This window comes from Erigeron canadensis, chromosome 7 (assembly GCF_010389155.1).
Source record: "Erigeron canadensis isolate Cc75 chromosome 7, C_canadensis_v1, whole genome shotgun sequence".
NCBI lineage: Eukaryota > Viridiplantae > Streptophyta > Magnoliopsida > Asterales > Asteraceae > Erigeron > Erigeron canadensis.
In genome coordinates this window covers 34,799,690-34,820,982 of record NC_057767.1, presented here as the reverse complement: position 1 = coordinate 34,820,982, position 21,293 = coordinate 34,799,690, and the positions used below count along the sequence as shown (strand labels likewise).

The window sequence follows — 21,293 nt, the reverse complement described above, 5'->3', positions numbered from 1 at the left end:
TTCTTTCAACTCAAGAATGTCTCTTTTTTATGTAATTATCTATCCTTTCTTCCTCTATTTCATATTCTTCTTTCTTTTCCTTTAATAAAAACTCGAGAATACAAGCCACTTATAAATAATTATTTTGGTTATTTTGAATTTGTTTCTTTTTATTTTTTATTTTGAATTAATGTCACTTTTTTTCACATGGTTTTCTTGATTTATACTTTTGTTTAGAATTTTGAAAGAATTTTGGTCATCTTATTCTTTTCACAAAATAGTAATTGATGTTGAAATATTTTGATTTTTCAATTCTTTTCACATAATAATTTTGAATGTTATTACCGAAAAAGCGCAATAAGATACTTAAAGCCCCACAAAATGCAAAGGTCGTGTTTGAAGTTAACAGTAAAATGCATCTTTTGATGCATGTTGTACAACCATTAAATTGTGTTTACGATATGTGCTATGTAACATCCGTAATTTTTTACTATGACTTTGTGGGGAATTTGACGAATGAAATTAATTAATGACACGATTGAGCTTATTATGTGTTTTATTGACGTGTGTTATAAGTAAGACGAGGTCAGTTGACCATTTATTATGTGAAACGATGTTTAACGATGCTTAATTAACTAGTAAATTGAAACGGGTCAACCCGTGGATATGATCCATAACCAACTAAATTACTGAACCCTATCCCATCTCAACCCTTACACTCTTCTCAACCACACACACTCTTATCTCTCCTTTTCTAGTTTTCTCTCCAATTCACTTTAAGAAAATACACATTCTTACACTCTCTCTCTCTCTCTCTAGATATTTATCACCTTTATTATATTTTGAAGCAAGATTTATACAAAGAAACATTATCATTTCCATTAAATCTATAACATATCAAAAATTCGGGTTTCAAAGTGCAAGAAAACATCACATTGGGGTCAAATTTGGGTTTGAACACTTAGTGAAGATTTTGGTAAGTTAAACTCATCTCACATTCATCATTTTATACTTATTAACTTGTTTCTAGTTTAAATTAATGAATAAATATTGAGGGATATTCTGAGTTTATCAAGTCGTTTTTAAAGAAATATATTCATGTGTACTAAATGGTTTAAATGGTTTATACTTTATAAGATAGTAAGTATAAATATATTAGTAAAGATAAACATAAGTCCAAATAATGTTGTTTAATTATGATAGTGTATAGATGTACAGAAACTGGATTCAAATATATGGTAAAGAGATAATCTTGCATTTTAAAATGTACACATGCGTTATAAATTTCCTCACTTTTCATTATAAAATTGAGCAAGTTACATGTTTTCATCTTATCATTAAATTAATAATCAGCTTTTATTTCTCAAATGATTTATCATTTCTTGGATTATGAATAGAAGGGTGATTGGTAATGTATGTATACACATAGATTACATACTAAAAGTTAAGGAGCTAATGTGTTGCAAGCTAGTATTGTAGTAAGAGTTAGCAACATATATAAATCTCTTTCTGTGATTATACTCAAAGCTTTTCATCTTTATCTATCAAAAATGAAATTGGCGATAATCAAGTTAAGTCCAAAATGTGAGAATTTAATTTCTTTATTGACTTAATTTTAAATGGAGGAGGAGAGACAAAATACGTAAAGATATTATAGATGACGAGAGATAGTTCCCGTACGTTGCGGCGGTAAGATGGTGGGGGTGATAGGTCAAGTCATAGAGTATGATAGCCAAATGTCTTAGCCGTACGGTTCCACACTCGCATTTAAAAGTTCGTCGAAAGTTCATCGAATGAAATATCTAATGAAAGAGCATGAAATTTTAAAAACACTCATACAATTTTTATAATTTATCGATATACGGTTTTTGAGATAAAAGATTTTAAATGAATTAAAAGAATAAAATGATTTATATATGAGAGAGAAAAATATGAGTGATTGACATTTGAGGACGGGAAAAAAATGAGTGATTAGGATTTAAGGTTATTATAGTTATATTAGGTAGAGATGTTTAAATTAGTGAATAAAAAATATGAAGAATTTTAAGTAGTTCAAATCATCTTTTTTTTAAAAAAAAAAAATGCTTTATAAGATAGTATTAGATTAGATATATAATCCGTAAAGATGAGAAAAGCTTCTATATACTATTTGACAAAGTTTTATTACGATGTCATCTTATTTTTACTTTTTTTTTGTTGTAAACCTTTGTTTAGAATAATTGCCATAGTTTTTAGCTTTATATTGTATATAAACAAAGTAAAATTACTTGTACGTACGTCTTCCTTAATGGAATAATGGCTAGATATAATTAGATAATACTTTATCTTATCATCCTACGAAGTCCACAAGCAATAAAAAGCAAGTGAGAATTATGTCATCCGAGTAATCCCACAAGCAATTGTCCATAACACATCTTCATCATATCTTGTAATGGAATCTAAAGTCTTCCTTTCTTAGCAATTTTATAATCTTTGATATATTCCCACTCTCTTTGCGTAGAAAAATATGGTCATTAATTTACGGGTGATGATTTTTACACTTAAAATTTTACTTCATATGCGGAAATTCAGTTTAATTGACTAATGTACCCCCAGAGTAAATTTAATGTTTATTTTATTACTCCATATTCTTTTTTTATTATGGAATTGAACACATCCTCAATTTTCAATCACTTTATCATTTTTAAAAAGCCGACTTTCTACACCTTTTCTCGGATACAGATTCCGGCAACAACTCCTAATGATCCGACGACGTTGTATTACATCACATCATTTATACTCTATATACTATATTATAAGCAGATCTCTCTGTTTACATTTTAGGTTTCAAACATTTACTTTTCCAAAATACTCATATACCAATTCTATATTTACCTAACATTTTTTTTCTCTCCTCAAATTTCAACCAATCATTTTTTTTCTCTCTCCTCCATAAATCATTTATTCTTCTAATTCCTTTAAAAATCTTTTATCTCAAAAACCGTATATCGATAAATTATAAAAATTATATGGGTGTTCTTAAAATTTCATGCTCTTTCCATTAGAGATGTCATTCGATATACTTTCGATGAATTTTTAAATCCGAGGACGAAGCCCGTACGGTTAAGGCATTTGGCTATCACACTCTATGACCTATAACCCCCATCGTATCACCGCCGCAACGCGCGGGTACTTGCTCTCGTATATTATAAAGCAGATTTTTCATGTTTTCATTTTAAGTTTCCACATTTATTTTACTAAAATGCCCATACATCAATTCTATATTTACCAAACACATGTTATCTCTCCTTAAATATCAACCAATCATCTTTTTTCTCTCTCTTTCATAAATCATTTATTTTTCCAATTCATTCAAAAATTTTTATCTCACAAACCGTACATCGATAAATTATAAAAATCATATAGGTGTTCTTAAAATTTCATGCTCTTTCATTAGAGATATCATTCGATATACTTTCGACAAATTTTTAAATCTGATGGCAGATTCCGTACGGTTAAGGCATTTGGCTATCACACTCTATAACCTATCAAACTTTACAACCTATTACCCGACCATCTTATCGCTGCAACGTGCGGGCACTTACACTCGTATATCAAAAAAATGAAAATCCTATCATATCTCTTCCAATACAAGATTTGTAAGATTATGAATACAAGATCTTTGAAGAACCAATCAAACCGTTGCCCCCTTTTCACTTTTTCGGCCAACCAACCGCGTCCATTCTCCACAACTACCACCACCATTGTCTATATATGTATCTGAATTATCAATACACAAATTGGAGATTAGACAAAATAACCTTAGCCTACAAGTCAATCTTATATTATCTTGAAAGTGACATCGACACCGCCGGCCATTTCTCCGGCATCAAGTACAAAAACTCCTGCCACCCTTCCAATGACTGCCGCCACTTCACCACCACCTTCCAATCTGTTTTAGTCTTTTTCCAACATAAGGCTTAAAAAATGAAAGCTAAATAAAACAACAAATAGGAGATGGTGGTTATGATTGAACGTTGTTGTACTAAATTTATTAAGAGATGAATGGAGCTTGTTAGTTGCAAACGAAGTGGAGAAAAAAAAATATGGAATTTTTGTTCTACTTCATTAGAATTTTTCTGCAATTTTTTCCTTATAAAAAATGGAAATTAAGTGATTTTGTTAGGGAAGAAAAAGTACAGATGCAAAGAGATGAAGGAAAAGACTGTAACGTAAAGAGTAAATCAAAGGAAAAGATATTCAGGGGTATAATGGTCAAATTATATTGTATGTATGTATGTCAATCACAAAGCTCCGTGTAGAAATCAGTTGCCTTAATTTACAATTATGATCATTTATATTAGATCATAACCAAACTTTAAATAAAAGCAATTTCATTTTATACTTTTTTAGTCAACATTTTGAACTATGGTTTTCTATGTCTAATTAAAAATTCACTCATATATCAAACTATACTTCAAAACATAACATACGTCATACAATAATCTTTTTTGGTAGTTCATATATCATACGGGTTAGAGTAAATTTATATTTAGCAATCTTGCTATGAATGAAAACACATGAAACAAAACATATACGAGTAATTACTTTCAACAACCTATGAATGAATGAAAGAAAAATGAAAATAGGTTCTGGATACTTACTTAGTCCTGCATTTGTCAAACGCCTGCAGCCAGGCAACCCTTCTAATTTAACGACACCACTACCATGGGTAAAAAAAAAACTCCATGAGGTGATTGAACCATGGTATAAATTCAAATAGTGGATATGCTTCACACTTAACACAAGGCCCTTCAAAACTTCCAACCAACTTTGAGAAAACCTTTCGACGATCACCGTATTCATATTCATATAATCTGGCAAAAGGGTTTGGACTTCATCAAACGCGAACCGGTCCTTGTCTCCTCCTAAGAAGGTGAGGATGTTGTTGTGCGGCGATGAACTGATTTTTTTAAGAGTCTGGTACTTCTCATAAACACCAGCATTATCAACGACATAAATATAGGCCATAGATCTACAAAACGTCCCCCGAACTAGTTCCCCACATGTAGCAACTCGAGCTCCCATCACGCTTAATGCAACAGCTCTCCTAAGCTGCATATTCAAGTCTAGAATGGACTTACCATTTGGGCTTTTAAATTCCTGAAGCAGACATCCAAGAAATTGGATGGAGTGAGGGGGTGCATCACATGAATGTGGCCAGCTTCGTATATCGTACAATCAAACTCCCTCCCTAAAGCAAAGTATATATGCCTTAGAATATCCATTTCAGAAGATAATGGTGATAAAGCCTTTAAACTATCCGCTTTAGAGCACTTCTTAAACTTTACTTTTGGGAAGTTACTTTCTACATAGCAGTGATAGTTTAAAGATTTTATCACTATCATCCTTTGAAGTGGTTATTGTAAGGCATAGATACTTTACTCCAAGGAGGGAGTTTGACTGTCCGATATACGAAGCTGACCATATTCCTGTGATGCACACCCTTACTCCATCCAATTTCTTGGATATTCGCCTACAACTTTAGGATTTTAAGGGCCCAAATTGTGAGTCCATTCTAGACTTGAATATGCAGCTTTGGAGAATTGATGCATTAAGTGTGATTGGAGCTTGAGTTGTCAGATGTGGGGAACTGGTTCGGGGGATGTTTTATGGATCTATGGCCTCTATTTATGTCGTTGATAATGCTGGTGTCTATGAGAAGTACTAGTCTCTTAAAAAAATCAGCTCATCACCGCACAACAACATCTTCACCTTCTTAGGAGGAGACATAGACCGGTTCACGTTTGAGGAAGTCCAGACCCATTTGCCAGATTATATGAATATGAATACGATGCCCGTCGAAAGGTTGTCACAAAGTTGGTTGGAAGCTTTGAGGGGCTTTATGTTAAGTGTGAAGCACATCTACCATTTGAATTTATACCATGGTTTAATCACCCCATGGAGTTGTTTTCATCCGTGGTGGTGTCGTTAAACTAGGAGGGTTGTTTGGTTGCAGGCGTTTGACAAATGCAAGATAGCTAAGTAAGTAATCTAAAACACTTAATATGCGGCTAAGTAAGTAAGTAAGTAATCACATATTCGTTTGTGTTATATATAAGTTGGAAGCGGCTCTTCCCACAACGGAGTCCGCATTGACTCTATTTATTACTCCCTATGTACCATATTAAGTGTCTTATTTTGACTTATAGCGTCTTTTTTTTTTAATTTTGACCAAATATATAGTTGTTTGTGTTATGTAACACTTGATATAACATATATGAATTGATTGAGTTTTAAATGTACTTTTCATTGATATAACTTTCACCAACTAATATATAACACAAACAAAGATATTTACGATCAAAGTCGTAAGATATAGACTTGGGCAGTCAAAATAAATGTGATTCACAATTTTTTGGTATGCTATGCAGGCCTAATTGTTGGAATCTGGTTCTAAGCCACCCCTGGATATGGAATGCAAATCGAAGACTGATATTCATCAAGGAACTCTAGGAGCTTGTGTTTGATAGGGTCATCCCTACCCTTGTAGACAGGCCTGGACTACAAAATTCCGTGGCTGGATGCTGGGATCCTTTTAATCCTCTTGGCTAGACTAACCATTTCACCACCGGGGTTTGGGACAACACCTATCGAGAGCATATGATCATACACCTCATCAGGTTCATTCGTAATCTTTACTGCCACCAACTGGCATTGAGCAATGGATATCATGATTATCATTATCAAATTGGCCAGACAGTGGTCGACCTGGAGCAATGGAAATGACTATACTACCTTCATGCATAGCACTCGAATTAGTTAACGGATTAGAGAAAATGTGCATTTGCATAAAGGACTGGATGTGATCCTTATCCTTCCCAAAAGGACTAGCAGTGTTATTCCAGATAGTTAAGGACGAAACGTGATTATTGGGGTAAGCCACAGGACGGTTTCAGCCGTTTATTATTTTTTAAATTTTAGATGCACATATATTAAATGAAATGTGAGGTGTAATGTGTATGACTCAATAACCTATCTACAAAGTTCATATAATTTTGGACACCCTTTGATGAGTTTGAAATTTTGGACAAGTCCACGTCATCAAAGGCACATAGCTCTTTTCTTACATTGGAGAAATCTAGTGTTAGTGTTGCTATGGGTTTGAGAAAAAGGGTGAATCTACGTTTCTTAAAAGAAAAATGAGGTAAATTGCTATTCTTTAAATATAGGTTCCTTTCCGAAGGCGGTATTTTCGCCACGTACTCGTTAGCAAATTGACACGCAATAAACTTTCAAAAGTTTAATTAAAATTTGGGAAATGCTAAATACAGTCATAAGGGCTAGGGTTGTATTTAACGTGCATAAAAAAACTTGTACCTTCCATATTAAAAGTCCGCCCCCTGATTTTCATGGTAAATATATAAACAATTTATGCACCTTAAACACAGCCCTAACTCCCTAAAGACTGTATTTGGCAAACTCCTTAAAATTTTAGATAAGAATTGTTAACTTTTTTGTAACACTTAATAATTCAAATTTAAATTTAAAAACGTAGATCAAGTCCAACTATCCAATTTATATGATTGTATTTGCTTCATTACGATATATATATGGTATCTTTTAACATGGTACATAATAGATAACCCATAAAAGGAGATTAGGCTCCAAAAGAAAAATAAAAATAACAAGGAAGAAATTATACATGACTCAACTTACCACTATGGCCACATGCCATTTTATTGGGAGGTGATATGATAAATTTACTACAACGGTATATTTTTGACTCATATAATTTGTTATAAAACTTATATATTATGATATATGCATAAAAAATAATGGTATGAATATCACATACTTATTCTATTATAAAACTTTCATGTTTGACTCATTTGACTCTAACAACTACCTTATGCAATCAGAAAAGATAGATTTATTATTTGTCCTGGTCCTCCTGGACATAGCCGTGGGGAAAAGTCGGTTTTGGGCCTTAACCGGACCTGACCCGGTCTAAACCAGTTTGGTGGGCGTTGACCCAAATCGGTTTTGACTAAAAACCCGACCTGGTTTGGAACAGGTTTTGATGGTGGAATACCCGAGCCATTTGGAACCAATTAGGGTTGGGTTGGAACCGGGTCGGGTCCAAACCGATCCAAAAACCGATTTCTTTTTTTTTTTACAAAAAAAGTCCTAATGGCCGTTAAAGTTGGCCTAACGCCCGTTAGCGAGTCGGAGTATGGACCTTCAGTGCCTAACAGCCATTACAAAAGTATTAACGGGCGTTACAACCTCGTTTTAACTACGTAAATCGATTTTGGGCCACTTGATTTCTAATACACCGAGCCTTAAGACCTAAAATACCTTCATAATGATAATATCTAGTGAATTAACATAAAAAACTCCAAGTCATTTCACAAAAAATACTTAAAAAAAATTGAAAACTCGCTAATAATTCATTTAACGGCCGTTTAGGCCACTTTTTTACTACGTAAATAAATTTTGGGCCACTTGATTGCTAATACATCGAGCCTTAAGACCTAAAATACCTTCAAAATGATAATATCTAGTGAATTAACACAAAAAACTCTAAGTTATTTCACAAAAAGCACTTAAAAAAATTGAAAACTCGCTAATAATTCATTTAACGGCCGTTTAGGCCACTTTTTTACTACGTAAATCGATTTTGGGCCACTTGATTGTTAATACACCAAGACTTAAGACCTAAAATACCTTCATAATGATAATATCTAGTGAATTAACATGAAAAAATCCAAGTTATTTCACAAAAAACACTTCAAAAAATTGAAAACTCGCTAATAGTTCATTTAACGGCTGTTTAGGCCACTTTTTTTTACTACGTAAATGGATTTTGGGCAACTTGCTTACTAATGGCTCGAGCCTAAGACCCAATATACCTTCCAAAGTGATAAGATTTAGTTAACTGACACAAAAATCTCCAAGTTATTTAACAAAAAACACTTGAAAAATTGAAAACTCGCTAATAATTAATTTAACGGCCGTTTATGCCACTTTTTTACTACATAAATCGATTTTGGGCTACTTGATTGCTAATGGCTCGAGCCTAAGACCCAAGATATCTTCCAAAATGATAAGATTTAGTTATAATTGTCACAAAAAACTCCAAATTATTTAACAACAAACAGTTGAAAATTTTGAAAACTCGCTAATAATCCATTGAATGGCCGTTTAGGCCACTTTTTTACTACGTAAATCGATTTTGAGCCACTTTTTTTTACTAAGACCCAAGATACCTTCCAAAATGATAAGATTTGGTTAATTGACACAAAAAACTCTAAGAACAAAAAACACTTGAAAATATCGAAAACTCGCTAATAATTCACTAAGAAGTCACTTTTTTTTTAATTATTATAGATCAAATTGTCTTCGAGCAACTTCAAATACATAGTCTTCTAAGAATTACAACTTCAAATAACAACATAGTCTTCATATGAATTACAACTTCAAATAACAACATAGTCTTCATACGAATTACAACTTCATTGGTCTTCGAATCTTCATTGGTCTTCAAATCTTCATTGATCTTCAAATCTTTATTGGTCTTCTTAAAACAATTACAAAGTATTCATCCAAATACAAGGTCTTTAACACATAATAAAAGTCTTCAAATAAATACTAAAAGTCTTCAAACAAATACTAAAAGTCTTCATACAAATAGGAGTTCTCCATTTGTCTTCAATTAGGTCTTCAATATTCTTCTTCGGAGTTTCCACGCATTGCTTCATCATGTAGGAGTTCTTCATCGGAAAGTGAGATTGCTTCACCATGTTCCACCTCTTCATTGAATATTTGTTCTTCAAGGTCGAGTACACTATATTCAAGACTTGATGCGTGTTGTACACGTTAAATGGCATCATAGTAATCTTTTAAGCAAATGCACATCTCCAAAGATGCCAGTGTTAGTCTTGTTCTTCGGATGGATAAGACCCTACCACTAAGAGAAAAATCAGATTCCGAAGCTACCGTAGAAGCTTCGACACTTAGTAAATCTTGAGCCATGGCGGATAGCACGGGAAATTGACCTTCCCTTTCTTTCCACCAAACCAAACTATCAAAGTTGTAGTATTACTCAATTCTCATGTGTTCCAAAAAGTTGGTTCCAATGTACCTCCCAAGTTCGTTATTATTAGCATTTGAACCTTCACCCCTAGCCCGTTTAGTGTTTTCTTGTCTTACCATATTATACAAGTGTATATATGGATCACTAACTTTTTTAGTAGTAACAAACGAGCTAGAACTTGAACTAAAAGCACCTTTTGAACCAAATTTATTATGATAAACACGAAATAACAATTTCAAATTTTCAAGAAAATCATGTTTCATCTTTTGGGCAAAAAATGGGTCTTTTTTGTGCAACTCCAAAAGCAAATCCACCCCACTAGTGTTCAAAAATGGGTTCAAAGCGGCGGCACAAATAAAAACCGTTGACATTTTCTCAAAATATTTTTTCATTTTTTCTTTCATCGAATCAAGCATTGGTTCAAACAATTCATTTTCATACTCATATTCCCCTAACTTTTCACAAATTAACCAAATTTGTCTAAGTACCAAATGACTAGTGGGATAATAAACACCCGAAACCAAGTTGGTAGCATATTTAAAAATTTCAAGTAATTTGGTTAATTTTTTAACTATCTCCCAATCCGACCCATTAAATGCCTTTTCAACCTTTCGTTTCCTAACTAGCCCATCATGAAAATGTTGCAAAGTAGATTGTTGTCATAAAGCACATTTAAACATGTTATGAGTCGAGTTCCATCTAGTAGGAACATCCCAATTAGGACTTAAAAAAATCGAATCCGTTTCCTTACACAACTTCATATAGTTTTGGTATCTCACTTTTGGTCCACAAAATACTTATTGCATCATTTTCTTAAAATTGCTTTTGACAACATCTATTTTGGGTATACCCAACCCATCTTGCACATACAAGTTTAAAATGTGTGCAACACATCGAGTATGATAAAAACTGCCATTTACACAAGGTTTATATGCCAATTTTAACTTTTGAACCGCATTAGTATTATTACTTGCGTTATCAAATGAGATTGAAAAAACCTTTTGTTCAATTTTATAAAAAGCCATCACAAGTTTTAATAAATAAAATAGATTATCACCGGTGTGTGGAGATTCAAATTGTTCAAAAACAATGGTACGCCTCATCATTTGCCAACTACTAGGATCAATCCAACGCGCCGTAACGTAAAGGTATGAAGTAGGCAAACCATGAGGAGCCGACCAAACATCTGTTGTTAAACTTACACTAGTATTTAAGTTTTCAAATAATGTTACTAGTTGTTGTTTAGCCATTTTTCACATGTTCATACATTGTCGTTTAAGTGTTGAACGAGTTAAAGTTTTATAACGAGGTTGGAGAGTGTTTTGAATTACCCTACTTAGTCGCGGATTGTCAAAGTGGTTGAAAGGCAAATCATCTTGAATCACGAATTGAGAAAATTGTTCACGAACCGCCGCCTCCGAGTATGCAAAAACCGTCCCATCTTTTGCTATGGGTGCTTGATCTTTGTTCTTTGCCCTCTTTACCTCCGGACAATACTTTGTTGCATGATTACTCAATGTTATGTTCGCCTTTGGACACAATAACATTTGATATTTTTTACGAGCCTTTTGCTCACCATTTGACATTTGACACGAATCAAAGTGCTTCCATGTTTTTTTACTTCTTGTTGTTTGTATTATTGCCACCACCGTTGATGAACTTGGAGGATTTGAAGCACCAACAGTATTGGATTGTGTTTGAGAAGCGGAAAACGCATCCATATTATAGGATTTCTTGATAATGAAATTATATAAGTGATTTTTGAGACATAATATAGTTTTGGTGTGTTGAAAATATAGTTTTTGTGTGTTGTAAATAAACAAAATACAAGTTGTCAAGTTATAGGAAGGTTAGAATGGCAAAATGGTGAAAAAAACGGTAACTAACGGTCAAAAAGGTCACTGGCAGTCCTTTCTAACAGTCAGAATTGACAGAGATAACAATAAGTCAATAACGGTCCGAACCGGTTCCAAACCGATATCTCGGACCGGTTTGCCGAAATCGCTTTGGGTGGAACCGGTATTCAAACCGATTGGTACCCAGGAACCCAGAACCGGTCTTAGACCACCGGTTTAACACACGAATCGAACCGATTTGGTCAAAATCGATTTTGTTCGGGTTCGATTTCTGGTTTGGTCGAACCGGGTCGGCTCAAACCGATTCCAATGCCCACGGATACCTGGACATGCGTATGCCACAAAATAAAAATGTAAATTAATCTAAGTAAAGATGCTGGTGTCCTGGACTTCCTTCTGGGCCTTGCCTTTATAGCTGGGCTTGTGAAGACGTACTGCACAGATGGGCCTGGCCCGCTGTTCGTGGTATCAGTACATTATTCAAAGATCGTTGCAAGTTTAATTAAGAAAGTAATGTTTTGTTATCCAAGATCAAAATCAGGAGCTACAACTAAAAAAGGGTATTCCTACCCTTTCCCCTTTCTGTCAATGTTGCCAAGCAGTGATGCAAATTACATTAACTTAATTTATGAGTAAATCGATCTTGCGAAACAAGAGAGAAGAAAAGATTTAATATTCTACGATACGAAGAATAGTAAAAAAGAGGTATAGCTAGATCAAGGACCACGAGGTGGCTTGACGCAGAAACAACCAGTGACTTTTTGATCCTCAGGTAGCATTCCACCTCCTTTGCTGGTGTCGATTTCCTCCAACATATTCACTACCTTTGCCATCTCTGGTCTCTTTTCGGGATTTGCATCCCAACATTTCTTTAAAATGTTGGCAAATGGTCGTGGACAGCACTTTGGTATACTTGGTCGTAAATTCTAAAATAGAAATAGACTAATAATTAGGGGCCAGTTAATTAGTAAAGGTTGTACACTTACAATTAGCTTGGTGCCTTAATTAGTTTAAGAATTCATAGCAAACTTATATAAAGTACGTAAAAATGCAATTTGCTAAGGTTAATCTATCAAAAACTATATATATGTTAACTTTATATATATATATATATATCATTTATCTCACCTTATGAACAACTGCGTGACATAGATCAGCGAAGGTAAACTCGCAATAAGGCATATCGCAGCAATATATTTCCCATAAGCATATAGCAAGACTATATACATCGCATTTCCTGTCGTAAGGTTTCCCATCAATTACCTACAACATATGAAATACAAATCATATCGCTTGCATTTGATGATGAAACAAAAATATTAATGATGAAGATAGCAAAAATATTCCAAATTAATTAAATTGTCACAAATAGTATGAACTTTTAATTACAATGAGCTTAATTAAGTGTCGATTGTGACATTACTACTAGTGGTAATTTTGATTCTGTTAAAGGGGTAAAATAGAAGAAAAGTTTAGGCTAGAAAGTGTTCACATTTTACTAAAAGATTCATGTTTTTACGACATTTCGAGTTTAATTAGCAAATATATACCTCAGGTGCCATGTAACCGATAGTACCAGTTGCACCGGTCATATCTGTAGGATTTTGAGCTTCAACACGAGCCACTCCAAAATCGGCAATTTTAAGCCTTCCATTCTCATCTAACAACATATTTTCTGTTTTAACGTCACGATGAACAATTTTCTTGGAGTGAAGATAGCTTAAGCTGCATTAATAAGTATTGAGTGTTAGATAGAGAGAGACTTGTTTGTTGATTAAAATCATGCTAAATGTTGGTATATAAAAATTAAACTTAATTAATTACCCTCTAGAGAGATCAAGAGCAAGTTGAACAACATTCTTGTAAGATAGTTTCTTTCTATAATGTTTGATCAAGTATTTCTTGAGCGTCCCGCCTTGAAGATATTCAACTAGAACACAACAGACTCTAGAGGGCAAAGAATAATCTGTTGTTTCGGTATCTGAAGTAGTAGTGTCGTCTGATGGATCCTTATCATTGAGATCCCACGTTCCCATTGAAGCTCCAATGAACTACAAACACATAAAACTATGAGCTAGCGAAATTTGTAATTGGCAACGATAAAGATTTGAAAAGAAGAGTGTGATGACTACCTTTGTGACATTTGGATGGTCAAGTTTGTGCCAAACCATGACTTCTTGCTGAAAGGATGCACGGAGAGTGAGGGCTTCGGCCGCAGTGGCCATGCCCTCGTCACCCCAGTCTAATAGCTTCACTATAGAAGTTAAAACCATCAAAAAAACAACAATGGATCGAAAACATACAACGAAAACAATTAAATGACTACCCTAGCTTGTAAATATGTTTAGATCCATATGGTAAAATATTATTGACTTACTAACTCATTATTGTTTTTACCAAACAGTTCCATTGTCAACAAAATAATTTTTACCGAATGGTTCCACAGTCAACAAAATAAATAACAGCAATACCATAAACTATAAAAAGCTCCAAACGTTCTTATTCTTACTAGTAATATTATAGGTATATATATATAAAAAAAAGTTGTATGGAATTAATTACCTGCCACATCTTGACCATCATAAACACCATGCTTATAAAGTGTGCCATATTTACCATGATCAATAACATCTTTATTAATTTCCAATTTTTCTAAATCAATCTCCCATTCTTCTTGAATCTCACTTTTTTTAGACATTATGTTTGCTAGTTGTGTATTCAATTGCACATCATCCAACTTACTCAAATCTACCTCATCTGCCCTTGTATACATATCTTTTGACATTGAACTCGAACACGGACCCAACCGATCGGTTTGAATCAGAAAACCATAAAAAAAGAAAAAGAAAAAGCTAAAAGAAATAACACGATTGTGAAGTACGTACTTTTTATCTTTTTCTTTTGAGAATGAAGAAATCAAATAACACGAATGTGGGAGATTATATACAAGTTATATATAAGTGGACCAAGTCGAAGTCGGAGTCTTGATAATTTTTCCAACGAATCCAAGTTGTAGAAGTTGTGTTGGAGTATAACTCTTAATGGAATTCTAAAAATCAAGCAAGAATTAGAAACAAAAACGAAAAGGGCGAGGAGGGAATGTAGCTTTGGTAGTTATATCTACATGAATTATTCTGGAAAACTGAAAACAACCGGTAATTAAAATTCGAAAAGATAATAGTACTAAATTATTTTTTCTAACAAGATTAATATATCTACAATATTCTTCTTATTATTATTTTTTTAACGTTAAATTTGGGACGCTGTGAAAAACCTTGTCACCATGAGCATTTTGATCAAAATAGGATTTGAACCTCTATATGAATTACTACAATAATATATAGCAAGTGATTTAATTAACCAAATATACATATTGATAATTTATTATATGTAAAAAATATAATAAAAATTCAGATGAGAATAAATTTTTTTGTAACGAAAGACAGCTCGGGTGATCCATATGCTCGAAGCTTGGGGAGTTAGGGGTGATTCTTTATTCATACATCAGTGTTGATTGGATTTTGGAGTTCACATGGTCCATGTCTATTCTATATGTGTTATTCTGTTTGTAATAGCTTATAGGTAGACTAGTATCTTTTGGTGTTGTTTTGGTAGTAGTTTTGCTTTGGTTACATATATGTGGTATTGTCACATATATGAATTAGTGTGGTTCCTAAACTATGCTACTTGTAACGAACATTTTAACATTGTTATAATACCAAGTCATCGGGGTAACCCTTTACCCAAAAAGAATAAATTTTTTTAATTAAAAACATGCAAAATTACATATGAATTGTTTTGTTCACATGTATCATTAACAATTTAACATATGTAAACTACCTTCATGCGTTATTAATAATTATAAAAGAGTTCTAATAATTCTTTCAAAATAAATGACGCTGGTAGGAAATTTTCTCTCTGCTAGCTAGTAGTGCATGTACGGATAACCTGGTGTGAAACTCCCTCTAATTGTTGGTGTGAAGCGCCACCAATCGTTATCTTCGTCTTCCTCCAAAAGTGTTTCTAACATCTCCACCACCTCCTTCATCTCAGGTCTCTTTTCCGAATCCTCATCCCAGCATTTCTTTATAATACTCGCTAACCAGCTTGGACAATTCTTTGAAAACTTTGGCCTTAATTTCTGCAAAATTTAGCGAACTTAGTTATCACATATAAACCGATATGATTGTTAACATTTTCGATTAATTGTCAAGGTTTTAGGTAAAATAAAACAAATAAAACAATATGTTTTTATTCACTGAAAATCACCGTGCATCATGAAAATCATCGTGAATCTTCATGCATCAATTTAACCATGATCTAAGGGTCAAGATCTTGTCATATTTGTTTTACTTTGATAATTGTTTTAAACATTGATCAATTTAGCTACAACAATTAGTTAGTATATATCTCGATCACCTGTTGAACCACTGATGATAAAACTTCACTAGAGCGAAGATCGGCATAAGGTGTGTCGCAACTAAAGATTTCCCATACGCATATGCCGAAACTATAAATGTCACACTTTCTATTATACGATTTTCCTTCAAGAACCTAAAAACATACATATGAAAATTTTAGTTAACTTTCATTGACAATGATGAAAATATATTTAGGAAAAGAAAAACTTAATCATCATGAATCTAAAGTTACAAGAAAATGCAAATTTTATTCCACCAAATTAATGGGCCCCTTAAAGTATATATTTTGAGTTAACCCAACCCTTTATTTCGACACATTTAAACAAAATATTAATTTTGACCCGAATCCTTTTTCATTCTAATCATTCTTGAGTTCAAACGTAGAGGTAAAGTCACAAATGGGGCGCCCGAGCATCCTCTAGCCTCCTACTAGTTCCACCTCTGAGTCCAAGGCCCATTTTATCGGTTCTAGTTATAATGGTGCATACATACATACCTCGGGTGCAATGTAACCAGGAGTTCCAACATCCCCTGTCTTGTCTCTATGATTTTGAGCTTCAAAACGAGCCAGTCTAAAACCGGCAATTTTAGGCCTTCCATATATATCTAACAATATATTTTCAGTTGTAAAATTACGGTGTACAATGTTTTTGGAGTGAAGGTAGCTCAATCTGCATATATACATAATGGTGAATTAACGATCGAGATGATAAAATGTTGTTAGCTTTAATTAATTAAAAATTAGATATGATCACTCACCCTCTAGCAAGATCAAGAGCAAGTTTAAAAGCCTTCCTTCTAGTCAGTTTGTTTCTAGAATTTCTGATCAAGTGTTTCCTAAGCGTCTCGCCTGGAATATACTCGAGCACCACACAACACGCTTTAGATGGTGAAGGTTCCATTGAATTTTCCTTAGATGGAATCTTGAGACCCGAAATTCCCACCGAAGCTCCATGAAACTATAAGGATGTATAAATAAATATATATATATTGATAAAAGTACCATAACTTTGGATAAATCCACATAAATTGTGCATTACATAAAAAAAAAAATATATATGAAGATATCAATATGGGCTCCCAAATTAATAGTGAAGTCCACTACAAGATACAAGTACAAAATGGTTAGTGTAGGAAATAACGGGTCATGACTCATGAGGTCATGTCAACGTACTCTTAACATGTAGATAGTATATATGTCAAATATGAACTCAACCTGACCCGGCCCGTTTCTTATATAACCCAAATTGACCCTTCCATATGTGAGTCAAATTTGTTGTCACCAATTTGAACTAGTGGATACCAAAAAATTATGTGAGGCTTAGAAAGTTATTCCTACCAATAATTACCTGTATGACATTTGGATGGCTTAGGTGTTGCATGACCGCAACTTGTCGATAAAAGGATTGGAGAAGAGCGAAAGCCTCAGCAGTTGTTGTATGACCATCCTCAACATTGCCTAATATCTTCACTGTAAAATAAAAGATATATGTACGTACGTGCTCGAATCGTCAAAAACATTATATTCATAAAAGATGCATTATTATGCATTTAAATGATACATTTGGTAAAGGTATTGTATCATCAGGTTTTTATCGGGGTTTTGAGTTTTGGGAGGAATATTTTCAAGTATTTAAGCAGGAATAAAATAACTTATTTATTCTACAGCCAAAAAAATAAATAAATATATAATGAGGTTTGTATCAAAACAAATAAAAGAATAGCAGGACCGGTCGAATCTGACGGCCAGGTTCACAATGCATTCTTCTGAAATAATAATTTTATATAATAAGAGTTTCTTACTATAAACTTTTTTTAAGTATAGGTTTTACTCAACTTAATTTCTTTCTTTTTTCTATTTATTAAAAAGGTCTTACCCTGATTAACTAGAATTTTTTTATATATAAACCCACGATAATCCACTTTTACAAATACGTAAAAAGTGAGACCCGAACCTAGATAGAATACCGCAAGATCAAAGACCTTATCAATAGGCCACCAACCTCATTCTCGAGTTTCTTTCAAATTTTACATTACGCGAAATTATTAAATATATGGTTCACGTACCCTAGGTCCGTACGTATCTGATCCGAACTCAATTTTAACAAAAAAAAATATAACATCTTAATTATATATATTAATGGCTACCACAACTAAGAGAAAAAAATAATTTCAACTATTGATCTAAACCATTGAAATTCATAATCAAAACAATCTTAACCCTTAAAATTAAAAGTTAACTTAGTTATTTTATATATGGTAACTATTTAAATACTATTTAATCTACACTTTTTTAATCATGGATATTATATACAAATAAATTACTTACCTACGTACAATTAGCAAATTTTTATGTTTTATATTTTTATATAGAGCGACACGTACAAATTACCAATGGATTGAAAATATTTTGAAGTTCAACAGTTTAGAGTGAGTCGAGCACTTTATAATATTGCAAACAACCTTAATGTGTGATATGTATGGTGAACATTTGAGTTTCATGCTAACCGAGAGATTATATGTATTATACGAGTGGTGTACCCTTAAAATGCAGCGGTGGTGGTAGCGATGAGTGGTGGTGACGGTAACAAGTGGTTATTAATGTAAAAATAATTGATGTAAAAGGAGGTAGTGTATTTATTTTAAGGATTAAAGTAAAAGAATGTATATTGTAAATAAATTTCATTAAAAATACTATAGGTATATTAACTGAAAATATATTTAAATTAGTGGGAAAAAAAAGGTAGCTTAGATCGTTAGGGTTGAAAAATATTTTAGAGATTTTTTAGGTTTGTAGTGTGTGAGTTGAAAATGTGTTGAAAATTAAGGGTAGTTTAAATATTTTGAAGATTGAAAATGTAAAAAAAAAAGGGGGGGGGGGGGGGCAGTTTGTTTTATAAAGGAAAAAAAATAATTATATAATACAGATTGTCCATATTTCAAAAAGAAGGAGGGCAGTTTGCTACGGTATGGGCGAAGCCCTTGCCGTCCGGCGTCGGCGCCGTGGTTGGGGTGGTCGGAGATGATGGTGGCTGGTGGTGGTTGTCTCGTGAAGGAAAAAACCTAGAAATTTTAAACCCAAAAATGCTAAAAAAGTTGTACTTACACATATGTAAGTCTCGCCAGAGATGGTCGCCGGAGGATCATGGTGGTGGTCGGAGATGATCATGGTGGTGGTGGTGGTGATCGGAGATGGAAGGAAGAAAGAAGAAGAAGTTTGTAAGTTAACTTACACATGTACTATAAAAAGTACATATACTACAAATGGAAGGAAGAAGGAAGAATAAATGTGTAAGTTAACTTACACATATATTATAAAAAGTACATGTACCACAAATAACTTTCATATATATATATGGGTGAAAAACCCCTCACATACCAATATTTTATTATTTTGAATAAATGTTTGGCCCCCCATGATTTTTAATATTTAAAAAAGTTTCTTCTACGTCATATTTTTTTATATCATTTCACATGTGAATGGACAAAAAAAACATATAATCCAATACAAAAAAATGGTTTTCAAAATAAGGAAAGTTATATATATATATATATATAGGGTAACGTTATTTTGAGAACCTTTTTTTGCGAGAACCTTTGAGAACTTTTCAAATCAAGCCCAACCGATGATTGTTCTTTACATGAAAATTGTTTTTTGGTTGTATTCTGAATAATTTATGTGTAATTTTAAAGTTTATAATTGTGTGGAGCATGAATTATCATCCGTTATACAATTATGTGGAGATTTGGATTATTGATCACATGTGTACGAATATTACTATGATCACATGTAATCATAGCAATATTCGTACACATGTGATCAATAATCCAAATCTCCACATAATTGTATAACGAATGATAATCCATGCCTCCACACAATTATAAACTTCAAAATTACATATAAGTCATTCCGAAAACAATCAAAAAACAATTTTCATGTAAAGAGTAATAATCGGTTGGGCTTGATTTAAAAAGTTCTCAAAAGTTCTCGTAAAAAAAAAAGTTCTCAAAAAAACTTTTCAATATATATATATATATATGTATATTATATATATATATATATATATATATATATTGTTTCTAACCTGGTCAACGACCGAGTATAGATCTAATTATGATGTGGCTAGGCTAGCTAATTAAATAGTAATAAGCAATATATATACTTACTCGCGACTTCACGACCATTATAAACACCTTTGTAAAGAGTACCATATGCACCATTAGCAACAACATTCTTGATATCCAAGTTACTCAAATCAATCTGCCATTCTTCTTGAATCTCTCTTTTTGATGCCCAAAACTTTGCTAGAAAATCTTCTTGATCAACATACCAGCTTCTGAAATCGATATCAAATCCTTGTGACTTAGGGTACATTTCATGGTTTAAGTTTTTGGAAAAATTTGACTTCTTTGAATCCTTAGTAAAGAGGGGAATACGAAAACTGCCAGACTGAAAATAGTTAAACATGATTTATTTGGCGATTACAAGTTGCGTTAACCAAGTAAAAAATTTACTGGATATATGTTAAGATCGACTAGATATACTACGAGTACAATCGAATGGAGTTAAAAGATATTAAAAGTTCAAAAGTGGGGATATATATTTTATATTTTATTTATCTTAGGTATAGTATATCTACAACAAGGAAACATGAGCTAATTAGAATTAGAAGTTCGATACAATTATACGTAAAAGGTGGTGTTGTATTTTCTTTTTATTCAAACAGGTCGTACTATTTTCTCTAATTTCTTTCTATATATTTCTCAAACACAACTATATATATCTACTAATAATTAAATATTAAATAAATAATTGATAAATTATTTATAAAAGTGTTTTCCCTTTATTCAATCTCTTAACTTTTAAATTTAATTTATCCTGAAACTAAATTAAAATTAACTAGCCCTAATATTTATACATTTGCGATAGTTCTATAAATTGTATCATAAAGAATTTTA

General features: G+C 32.8%; 2 protein-coding genes and 1 long non-coding RNA gene across 3 annotated transcripts; 1 reads left to right on the top strand and 2 right to left on the bottom strand.

Moving 5' to 3' along the window:
* Nucleotides 1–749: 749 nt before the first annotated feature.
* On the top strand, nucleotides 750–7,023 carry LOC122608261. The gene is made up of 2 exons (XR_006325194.1): nucleotides 750–955; nucleotides 6,393–7,023. It is a non-coding gene; the product is annotated as an uncharacterized LOC122608261 (long non-coding RNA).
* Nucleotides 7,024–12,629: 5,606 nt separating this feature from the next.
* On the bottom strand, nucleotides 12,630–14,698 carry LOC122608340 (serine/threonine-protein kinase STY13-like). The gene is made up of 6 exons (XM_043781435.1): nucleotides 14,476–14,698; nucleotides 14,046–14,167; nucleotides 13,738–13,964; nucleotides 13,464–13,638; nucleotides 13,042–13,176; nucleotides 12,630–12,839 (listed from the first exon to the last, which is right to left on the bottom strand). The coding sequence occupies exons 1-6, from the start codon at nucleotides 14,696–14,698 to the stop codon at nucleotides 12,630–12,632; spliced, it is 1,092 nt and encodes a 363-aa protein (XP_043637370.1).
* Nucleotides 14,699–15,758: 1,060 nt separating this feature from the next.
* LOC122609395 (serine/threonine-protein kinase STY13-like) lies at nucleotides 15,759–20,709 on the bottom strand. Its single transcript, XM_043782443.1, has 6 exons — nucleotides 20,502–20,709; nucleotides 17,684–17,805; nucleotides 17,094–17,293; nucleotides 16,831–17,005; nucleotides 16,333–16,467; nucleotides 15,759–16,054 (listed from the first exon to the last, which is right to left on the bottom strand). Exons 1-6 carry the CDS (start codon nucleotides 20,707–20,709, stop codon nucleotides 15,839–15,841), a joined length of 1,056 nt encoding a protein of 351 aa, XP_043638378.1. The 3' UTR covers nucleotides 15,759–15,838.
* Nucleotides 20,710–21,293: the final 584 nt, after the last annotated feature.